The 11,514-nt window shown below is 39.2% G+C and overlaps 1 protein-coding gene across 1 annotated transcript; it reads right to left on the bottom strand.

Moving 5' to 3' along the window:
• Positions 1-1,021: 1,021 nt before the first annotated feature.
• Positions 1,022-7,078, bottom strand: LOC131255179 (auxin-responsive protein IAA1-like). The gene is made up of 5 exons (XM_058255879.1): positions 6,643-7,078; positions 5,237-5,418; positions 4,993-5,104; positions 2,086-2,147; positions 1,022-1,197 (listed from the first exon to the last, which is right to left on the bottom strand). The coding sequence occupies exons 1-5, from the start codon at positions 6,894-6,896 to the stop codon at positions 1,160-1,162; spliced, it is 648 nt and encodes a 215-aa protein (XP_058111862.1). The 5' UTR covers positions 6,897-7,078; the 3' UTR covers positions 1,022-1,159.
• Between the last annotated feature and the right edge of the window lie 4,436 nt (positions 7,079-11,514).

The raw sequence follows: 11,514 nt of genomic DNA, 5'->3' as shown, positions 1-11,514 counted from the left end.
ACAAAGTAAAATTTCACACCCAAACATTACCCGTGAGTAACAGATAAGTGACTAATAAATAATGAAAGTTACATGCATCCAAACGACCTCTTAGATAAATGGTGATGACAATCTGACTGAGATTTGACAGGCATGCATCGAAATACCAAACCCATGATCATAGAGAGATATGGTAAGAGTATGAATTTAAAATTCAAAGGGGCAAAAATGTGTGGTACCTATACATAAGTGGTTGCCCACAAGTACGCCTCATGTCCAACCATATAGGCTGACCAATGCAGTATAGACCGTTGGCTTGGCAACATGATTTATCTTAAGAGAGAGAATGGACGGCTAGCCGTGAACAATTGTTGATAGTTATGAAGGAATAAGACAATGTCCAACGAAAGATGGACTACTAAGATTATGACCTGGATCACACTCTGATACCATGTTAGCTCTAGGGACTATATCTTGGAAATATATGTGTATTATACCGAGAGAAATACCAAAATAAGTGTAAGAGAAATACCATATCTTACACGTATTTCTAGGCTAAGATGGAGATATTGAGGCTGGCTCATTCGGCTTCTGATGCAGAGCTAGTGTAGATCTAGACTAGTTGGAGCCTGGACTAGCCCTTTTAAATAAGCAATTGCCAGCCTTCAAATACAGGACCCGACTCAGCCCTATCATTGACAAAAAAATCGCACTAATCATACAAATCATTGGCCCTCTTGTATACAGACATGGCCCAAAAATCACACAAATTGAACAATCTTAACCATCCAATTTCAGTTAGTAGCTCTTATTAATGACAACATAAACACATCTGTTTTCTGTATATCCAATTTCAGTTAGTAGCTCGTATTAATGACTACACTACTCTATTGCAAAAGAAGTGCTTGTATGGTTGGTTGGTGATGTAATTTGGACCATCCATCTGGTGGGCCCCACTGTGGATGACCTAGGGTACGATAGGCCATTCACAGTGAGGCACGCAGTTGGACTTTCATGTGTACTGCAGAAAGCTCCTCTATAGTGTAGATAATCACATGTATATTTTCATTTATTTCTATTGATATAGGATGTAGCCAAAACTCCCCCACAGGTAAGAGAAAAAACTATCTCTGTACATGTATTCGTCTTTGGGAGGTGGATCTCCAAAGCGGGCCCCACATCATGCCAAGTTCGTGCTTCTCTGAGGAGTCTTTGGAGCTGCATTCACCACAAGCAAATGCGCAAATATAAATTTTTGTATACGAATTTCATTTGCTAACCATACAGATTAAGGGTGCGTTTAGATTAACTATCAGATGGAATTGCAAATATCAATCTAATGATATGGAAATAGCCAAAATGTAATTTTCTTCATTAGCATTGGTATACCAAATTGCAGTTACATCACTTTCATGTTGGTAACTGCAATCCTGCTGTACTTATCGATATAAATACTAGTAGAATGATTTTCCAACATATCAGTTGTGGCTTAAACTGACAATTCAATACACTCGTGCATCCAAATGCAGCCCAAAGTAAATGTCCCAGCTAAACTTCTATAAATTAAACTTCTGTAGAGTAAGGGCTGTGCTTGGAGAGAAGTATGTTTTGAAACTGTAAATGTAGCACTATCTGCTTTTTATCCCAATTTGCGGAATTTCCACAATGGGGCTTCCTTGGGTTGGTAGAAAATAGGATTCAACCATAGAAAGAAAATTAATTTCCTTAAATGTGATGTTTTGGACCGGTTAAGAAAACAAAAGCAGCTGCGTAAATAGGTTTTCCTTGAAAAGGGTCATTTCCATTTCCTTTATTGAAAATAAAAAAACCTATAAGACATGGGGATTTTCATATCTTTCAAGGACAACTCTCGCTTTTTTATTATTGACCTTTCAAAGTTTCCATGAAAATCATATATGCTTAAATAAACAAGTTATTTAGATTTCTTTTATGCATGTGACGCTTTTATTTCCGAATCTACATTTTGAATTCTACCAATCTAAACAGACTATAAGAATGAATGTCCTACAAATCTAGAAATAGGGCAATTTTCATGTCTTTACCAAATAAAATTACTCCAAACATTTGAAAGGAAATTTTCATTACCTAAATTGATGGCCTCTGAGCTTTTTATCAATCGCAATCGCTTGCATGACCTAACAAACATCCTGAAATTGAAAATTCTAGTGTTAAAAAGAACATACATTACTAGAAATTCACAATTGCTATTATTTGTAGTAACTAAAAGTGGGCAGGTTTTGCAACCTTCTGAATCAGATCAGTTCTAATATCATTACAAGACTATAAACTCAATAGGAATGCTTAGGTGTCAAGAACATAGCATGGCATGGCAAATTACTCTATCACAATTTGACTTTCATCTTTGACTGCAGTAATCCAAACCATTGACCTTAGGGGACACATCATCCACACACCGGTGAGGACTCTTGCGCAGCACGCCAACAACGCAAATGAACCGAGATCCAATCTCCGGTCTCACCCACAAACGATAAACAGGAAGAAATATAATTTAGAAGTAGAATCCAGGTGTACCAACAAACCACAAGATAAAATATATGTGGAAAAACCCCAACAAGGGTAAAAAACCATGGGTGCAAACTTCTACTATGAAGAAAACGAGATTACAAGCAATATACTCACCTTGAACATATAGAAAACCCTTACCCTTGCTTTAGAAAAACCCATTGCATACCCAAGAATAACCCTAGGACCCCTATTTATAGTTTAGGAAAGTTCCGTTTCGCACCTCTGCGAAACTGCCTCAAAATTACGCAGTCCGCACCAAATCCGCGCAGAATCTGTGTAACCCTCGACTGGTCGAGGCCAAAAAACATGACTCTCTAGACTTTGAGTCGAGCGGCCCACTCGACCAGTCGAGCAGTCCCCTCGACTGGTCGAGAAGTTCGGTGAAAGAACTCTATTTTATAGCAGGCGCATTGGTGTGCTGGCTTCACACCTCAATAAGGACACTTGAATACTGGTCTCCTGCTTTGATACTACTTGATGCAAGGAGTACTGACTAACACACCAAAAGATCCAGAGACCTAAACTTGCTCCCCATGGGCTACACTACATCTCATAGGTCCCATAATGGGCTCCATGCCATGGCAATTCTGCATGTTATGGACTTAACCTCCTGAGCTACCCCATGAACATTGGTGTCCTGGTCTGGTACCACTTGATGCAAGGAGTACCAGCTAACATACCAAAAGCTGCAGAGCTGTTGGAAAAGCACCAGAACATCCCTTTATCCTGGCCCTCCCAAGCAAACCAACCAAGACCTCCCCATGGGCTACCCCACATCTCACAAATCCCATAGTGGGACCCACCCCATGGCCATTGTGCATCTCACAGACTCCATGTAATGGGCCACCCTACCCTATTGTGGAGACTCACTTGCATCAGCTTAGACTGTAAATCCTTTAAAATTCACCAAGTATCATATAAAGTCTTCATTTAAGATGAACGATTAGGATAAGCCCAACTCAATAAAGCCTATGGCCAATTGATGTAGGGATGAACGTGATAAGGTTGATCACCATCTTCCTCAAGGATAACTACTCTTGAATTCATGGAGCTTCTCTGGACTCCTCACAGAGAGTTCTTGAATCCATGAGGAAAAAAAGCAAGAAAAATAGAAATAAATTCTATAAAATTCATAATTTGATTGATGAATGAAATAAACGAGTTCACAACCCTTTAAATAGGGATACTAAGCAATGGAAGAAACATCAGAATCAAACTAAACTAAAAATCCTAGAATTCGCAACTTATTATTTATAGACGGTCATGATTTCTGCTAGTGTGCAAGGTTTTCGACCAAAAATAGTAAGTGTCCTATTTGGCTTCACCACGCTGTTCTCCTAATTATTCTAAGCACTTTTAACGTTGGGCGCAACTCCTAAAGCCCAACGGATGAAGAGTTATAATCAAACTAAAACTTACTATTTATAGTAAAAACAGAATTAAAATAGGGAAACAATTGTCGATTTAATGGTATTTCGCAAATTCGGCGTGGGCAACCTGGCGTAGTGGGGTTGGGTGGCTAAAGTAGCTCGTCTTACTCCAAAATCATGTGGTACGTTGAATAAGTCATTTCGGATTGCGAGATATGCCTGATTTAAGGTCTGACGGTCCGGATCACTTCTATCATCAACCAGGCCTTTTCTGATCCATCTTGTCCATGAAATTGTCCGCGACCTGCTCTACATCACCAATCCTCGAACTATTAGTGGGCTACAAAAGTGAGCCCATTATTTCAAACTCCCTCTTATAATGAGAAGCTATTGAATATCCACTCCTTGATGTATGTATTATATCTGCATTATCCAATCATTTTGCCAAATCATTTTTACTTTGCTTTTAACTTAAGAATTCCTTTTTCTTTCGAATTTATCGACCAAACAACAAATCTACAAAATTCAAGAATTGTGGTTCCTGATCCAACATTATAATCGATCAAATAAATGATTCACCAATTCTAAATAGGGAAAAAAAATCGATTTTCCTAAGACCAACATGTGTCGACACCCAATGGGGCCCACAAGCTGAGTGGCCCAGTGATCAGAGAACCATCCAGGTTATAAACTATGCTATTCAGGCCACCAAAAGAGACATGTTGAACAGATGAAGGAGATCATCAATATCTCTCGATGAATTTAGAACGATCAAGCAATGAACAGAATAATATCAGACATTCAACTCTAAAATTCAAAGGTTAGGATCTTCGCTGGAGTGTGATTATTGGACGAGAGCTTCTGTATGGTAGTAAGGAGAATGTGGACGGTTCAAATAATTCGACCATCTCAGCACATGGGCCCAGTGGATCGTGTGTCCCAATTCAGTAAAAAACCAGGCCTTAAAAGGTAAAATTTCATGGCAGGGGCATTTCGGGTACAGAAGTAAAATGTTGTTTCAACCATTCCTCAGAAAAAAAAAAAAGGACATCCAACGAAAAAAAGAAGGGTATTTTAGTAATTTAAGAGAGCATACCTCCAAGGGACATCTCCGACCAGCATCCAGTCGCCGTCTTTATCTTCATACGTAGGAACGTATTCGATTCCGTTCACTGGATCCATCAGCTTCGTCTCGTTATGATACTGACCTGCACAATGACCAAATTACCCTTGTATTTTAGGCATTAAGTTAAAATTCATTGATGTTTTCACCAAATAAGGGGCAATTTTGTTACTTTTTCAAGGAATACATCGTAGAAATATACGAAGGAAATACGTACTGATGGTAAAGCAGGTGAACATCTCCTCTAGAGCTTTCAAGAGCTGCTGGTAGCTGCTGTACATTTCCAAATCTACTTTCCGTAGATACGGTGCTCCGTCTACGGCTACTTTTACGTATGTACAGCTCTTCAAGACGTTCTTCCTGAAAGACCTCACCGGTGGCCATCCCACCACCTGTGCCCTGCAAATTTACGTATGAAGAGGTGAGGATGACGTTCGTCAACCAGTAACTGACACGTGGTAGGTCCTATGCTGGATCCAGACCGTCCATCTAGTGGACCCCGCTGTGATTGCCCCCACAGTTGAAAAATAAACCAAACCGACGATCTTCGAATTCAGCAAATGAATGTTAGCCTTCAATTCGACGGTGGAGATGAAAAGCTGATTCGGATCCACTCAATGGAATGCCTAGGAACCACCGCTCGATTTGCCACACGTTACGTATGTGCGGACTGGTCAAAGCCAGCCACGGAGCTGATTAGGTGGGTCTCTGGCCGTGGGACCCACCTTGATATATTTATTGTATATCCACGCCGTCCATCCGTTTTTCCAGCTCGTTGGAGAATACGAACCCAAAAATGAAACATATCCAGGTCTAAGGTGAATAACATCGTAGGAAACAGTGGTGATTGAACATCCACCGTTAAAATGTTCCCAGGCCCATCATAATGTTCATTTTCCATCCGACCCGTTTATAAGGTCACACAGATCTTGATGGAGGGAAAAAACAAATATCAGATTGATCCAAAGCTTTTTTGGCCCACAGGAAGTTTTTAATGGTCAATCACCACTGTTTCCAGTCGTGCGGTCTACCCAAGTTGTGGATCTATTTAATATTTGGTTTCATACCCTTAAATAATCTTCTAAAACGGATGGACGGTGTGGATATACAATCAATTCATCAATTTGGGTTCACGATCAGGGGCGCACTGTGTTAGGTGAGACTGGTGCCGCACCTAATCCGCTCCTCGAAAGGACGTAGCCCGCTTTGGTTAAAGCTGGAAATGACAAAATTACCCCACCATGGCAACATCAGAAAAATCATTTCCATCGGTGCGAGGGTGTAATGTCTTTTCGGAAGCCAGATTGTAATGCCGAGGCAATTCGCAGTACAGGTGTGGCGTGGCACACGTGTGAGGAATCCGGGACGTTCAACGGGCGCAAACACCGTGAGAACGTCCTTCCATCATTAGATGTGGGCCGTACATTTTAAACACAGACAATGGGCCATCTGATGAGCGGACTGGCATCATTAGGTAGGCCAGCTCACCTAGGCCCCACTCGTTAGGTACTGATTCCGCACACGTGTGAGGAAGAAAAATAGATCCATCTTCTTCAGAATCTCCGGAATGGTTATTTTCGTCTAAACAACTAATAATCGGAGAATTTCGTCTACCGGACTTACTTAGCTGCGGGGGGTTTTCCGGCATCGGAAAACTGACTTTTCGGCGAGTTTGTCGACTGATCACCATGATCCTTGCCACGTGGCTCGTTCCCGGAGCTACCAAGACTCAAATCGACGGTCTCTGAGAATCCACGTTTCCCGCTGCTCTTCCCACCGATCTCGGTCCAAGCACTGCTCTTCGATCCGCCCGGTAATCCTAACGTCAGCTCCGTCTCCTTTAGATTGAGTTCGTTAGTGTCAGTTTCCGGCAACATTTCGATGTCTCCGGTAATTTCTCTTCAGTCGCGATGAAGGTTTGGGTATGGTTTTGCTTCTCTCTCAGAATTAGAGATGAGCAAATGCGTTGTCTTCTTCCCTATTATAAGCGTCTCTGGCCGGCATCCGGGTTCCCCATTGAGAGCACGACACGTGGCGGGAGGTTGAGCGGTTTGGATTCGTCCAAGTAGCTGACAAGCGATGACGAATCTTGTATCTTTTCTTGGAAGTTTGGGCCAGTGGTCGGCATTTTGTCGGCGTAGCTCGGCTCGGCTTTTTATTTTTTAAATGCTCTGGCAGAGTGTGATGGTTGGTACGCAGGCAGCAAGAAACTGATGAGTAATGGAGGCGGATTGGATGCTACCCCACCTGTCCCGAGCTCAGGAAAGCCCGGGGCTACGAGTGGCCACTGTCATGTATGAGTTGTTGCTGGTCGCACGGTATGTTTTCTATTGTATGACAGAATTGATATAGCGGATGCATCCAAACGGATCAACTTTAATCCCAAAGCAGATACTTAGAGCCTGTTTGGGAGCGTGGATTTGTAACCCCGTGGATTCGGAAACCCCCTCGATTTGCTCCCAGTGTTTGGCACCTTAGTGTGAATCAACTTTAATCCAAAAGTACCCATGTGTGTGGTATATTTATAGGGATTGAATTTAATTACTAAATCAACTTTAATATCTCTAATTAGTGAGATACGTAATTTTTTATACAATGGTTGTGATAAGCCTACTGAAATATATGATTTGCCTGAAAATGATGAAATTTCAAGTCTCAGATGGGCCACAAGCGCAAGATCATGTATGTGTGACTAACCAACTATCTTTAATCGTTGATTTACATGGACAATGTTTGGATGGTGCTGGACAATGTTTGGCCGGTGCTGATTCACATGGACAATGTTTGGACGGTGCTGATCATTATTAGTGGGCCATGTGCCCAATAGAATGATAGTGTATAATGACACATATGTTACACCTGCAACTATTGAAATGATTTTAGGTGTAATCTAAGCTATCACCGTGGATTGCAAACCCAGGATTGGGCACCCCCTGGATTTAAAACCCCCAGTTACTTTATGCTGCTAAACAACCAGGGGGTTGGAAACCCCCTTCAATCCACGGTGCCAAACGACCCCTTATATTATCATATTATAAGAAGATCCATCACTTAACCATTTACGGAAGTTTATTACAAGAAGATCAACCACTTAATAATCAAAGTGGGGTTCTTTTTTTTTGAAGATGGATTACTTTGCTTCTTATATGAGAAAGAACTTTTGAAATACCAGCGCAAATCAAACAAAAGAAAAAAAATCATGACCAATCACTGGGAAAACAACTATAAGAATGCATCTCTTAAAGAACTACTTGATATTAGATAAAGAACAAATCCAGCGTATGAATGTAAGCTTAGATTACACCTAAAGATTATTGCTAAGAATTACCGTAAATCCTAAGATAAGTTGAGATAAAAGATAAATTGATAGATTTGATAGATTGTTATTGGTTGGTTGATTTTTTTGAAATGATCTTCTTTTTTTTGTCACATTCTTCTACTATTTATAAATTTCTGCCACGTCGTATACTTCTAGATTCTTCTTATATTATTGCAATGGTTACAGTAATCCAAAAGCCGTAATTTCTAGATTCTTTTATTCTTTAAAACACTTTTTAGTATGTTTTTATTTACTATGGTTCTACATCTATCGGCCAAGGCTATGTTGCTCTTGGTCGTCTTGTATATCTTAAACAACTTGATCGCGTTTATTGTATATCGACCACAAAACTCTGTTGACCATCCACTGATGTGTAGAACTAAATTTACGCCAAGTATAATCTCGCAAAAAACACTCCAAATCTTTTTGTCCACTTCCTATTACTCATGCAATGCCACACGTCACCATCCTATTGGCTTTCTCAAAATAGCCAAAAATAGGGTACAACAATTTTATCCATATCATCCATCATTTTTTTTTTCCTTATCATTTCACGGTGTAGGCTAAAAAATAGGCAAATCTAAGGCTCAAGCAAACCACATCAGATAAAGCAACAGTTACAATGATGCCTACCATTGAAACCTTCTTAAGGTCACCATGATATTTATTTGTTACTTGAGTAATGGATGTGAACTGGTCACTACCCCACTAGTCTCGAGCTTATGACAGGTCGGGTCACTGAGGTGCCCATCGTGATGCATGGGTTTTATCTGCATCATTCATCCTTTTTTCCATATCTTTTTATAGGGTGGGCTAAAAAAATCGGCAAATACAAGGCTTAATTGGATCGCATCGTAGGAAATAGTGGTTATAATGACGCCCACCGTTGAAACCTTCTTAAGGCCTGGTGTTTATTTGTCATCCAACCTATTCATAAGGTGGCATAAACCTGAATGAATGGAAAACACAAAAGTTAGCTTGATCCAAAAGTTTTATGGCTCTAATAAGTTTTCAAATGTAAGCATATAATCCCCATTGTGTGGTCTACTTGAGCCTTGGATTTGCCTGTTTTTTGGGTTACAACCTTAAATGATATGGGGAAATGGATGGACGTTATGGATAAAACCATACATCATAGTAGCCCCTCAAAGCCCCAACCATGCTGAGTTGGGGATTGGCAGAGATAGTACCTAATTTGTGTACATGAGAAATTGTATAAGTGGCATATAATCAACTCAAAATAGACCCTCTAAGTAACCATGCCACTTAAGATTGTCCATTCAATGTGAGGCTAAGGGACCAACGGTTAGAATCATGGAAACATGGCCCACTTGTCCAAACTGAAAACTTGAGTATACTCTTTAGAATTTTCTTTTATTTTTCTCTTTTTTAAGACTCCATGTAAAGCTGGCACGAATCGAGCTAGCTCGGTTAACTCGCTCGACTCGACTCAAATAAGCTCGGTTTGACTAGGATTGAGAGCTAGGTTCAGGCTATGCTGAGCTGTTTTATTGAGATAAAAAAAATTGAGCCGATCTTGACTTGAACTCAACTTAGTTCGGTTCAGCTCAACTCAGCTCGATTTTAAATACCTTTTTGTGTGTGTGTGTGTGTGTGTGTGTGTGTTGAAGTAGAAAATGTTGTATTTTTAGGTAGTCCTACGGACTATCATATTAGAACACGGCATTGTGAATATAAATAAATAAGGGAGAATGTATTTTTTTCATTGATTGTGTCCAAGTGTAGAGGTTTGTAAGTAATATCAAGTGAATACAGGGTCGATCCCACAGGGAGATGAATTGTGAGAATGAGAAAATCAAATGCAAAACAAACTAAGTAATAAAAAAAAACTAAACTGATGATTTGATTTTAGGAGTTTTGAATGGATGTAATTCAACTGAATTAAAACAACACACAAGCTTCAAAGTTCCACACATAGGTTAATGTTTCAAAATCATTATGACTTGGATAACACAACTAGGATCTGAGCACTATGGTCAGCCTAATTAGAAAATAAAATAGTTTAAATATTTTAATAAATGATATAAAAGATTAGAAAATCATGGATTTGCACCATTGATATATATTCTCAAGCACCAATGATTTTAAGAATTCAATATTAATGAGATAGTGAATCAAAGAAATGTAGTAGGTTGAAAACCTTTTCTATTTAGGAAATCTGATTGATCTAAGATAAACCTATCCATCAATGTGGATCTCATATGATGGAAACATATGGATCTCATATGAAGATAAAAAACTAAACCTAAACAATAGATAACATGCATATACCATTCTTCTCATAATTAAAACAATTAATCATCATAATTATGAAAACATTAAACTAATGCACTTCCCTTCTAGCTTAGGCTAGAAGGAACTTAGAAAAACATAATTAGAATAGAAAAAGAAAGCAACAAGAAAGAAATAAATGCAAATAGAAAAGATCTAAAAGAAAAAAAAATTATAAAACTTAAATAAAATTGAAAACCCCTTAAAAATCTTAAATCTTGCTCTTGAATGCTTTGAATAATACTTAGGAAAGCCTTGAGAAGCCCTATGGGGAACTCCAACTTTCGTACAAAGTTGAAAACTCTAAAAACCACCTCAAATATATGCAGTTTTCCAAAATAAACTTCAGAGTTTTAGAATAAACTTTTTTAGAACAATTTTAGGATTCTTCACTTCAAATCTTCGATTCTTTTCATTCCTCACTTAGTTTTCTTGGATCTTTGTCATGTAAATTCTTCAATCTTGATCTCCTAAGATCCATCCATTGCCTTGGTAATTCTTGAGCATCAAATCTATGCTTGTAGTACCATTTTTCAATCCAAGCTCTTAAATTCACCTTGCAACACATACATGAGTAAAATAGAACTTTAAGCTGATTCATATTCATAAAACCAAGATATGAAATAGGAAAATTATGCAATTTTCCCATAATCTCTTAGTTAGCTTAATGAAAATTATATGGTATTAGCCAGGGTTTTACAAACCCTAACACCCATTACTTTTTTTCTGGTCACCGTCGCTAACTTAATCCAAACCCTAGCTGCCCTTCTTCGTCTTCCTAGTTGCCTCTTCTTCATGTTGCACTATCACAACCCACTCCTCTCTTCTTCTTCCTTCCCAATTGTTGTGACCCTCGACCATCACCACTACTACTACAGCTGTGA

This window comes from Magnolia sinica, chromosome 1 (assembly GCF_029962835.1).
Source record: "Magnolia sinica isolate HGM2019 chromosome 1, MsV1, whole genome shotgun sequence".
In the NCBI taxonomy this organism is placed as follows: Eukaryota; Viridiplantae; Streptophyta; class Magnoliopsida; order Magnoliales; family Magnoliaceae; genus Magnolia; species Magnolia sinica.
This window is presented reverse-complemented; position numbering and strand designations above follow the sequence as displayed.

Excerpts from the sequence above, each read along its gene's own strand:
- LOC131255179 (XM_058255879.1), bottom strand. The coding sequence starts at position 6,896 with ATGTTGCCGGAAACTGACACTAACGAACTCAATCTAAAGGAGACGGAG. Across the intron at positions 2,148-4,992 it reads GTCGGAGATGTCCCTTGGAG|GATGTTTGTTAGGTCATGCA; the intron begins GTATGCTCTCTT and ends TTTCAATTTCAG. Across the intron at positions 1,198-2,085 it reads CTCAGAGGCCATCAATTTAG|CTCCAAAGACTCCTCAGAGA; the intron begins GTAATGAAAATT and ends TGGTGAATGCAG.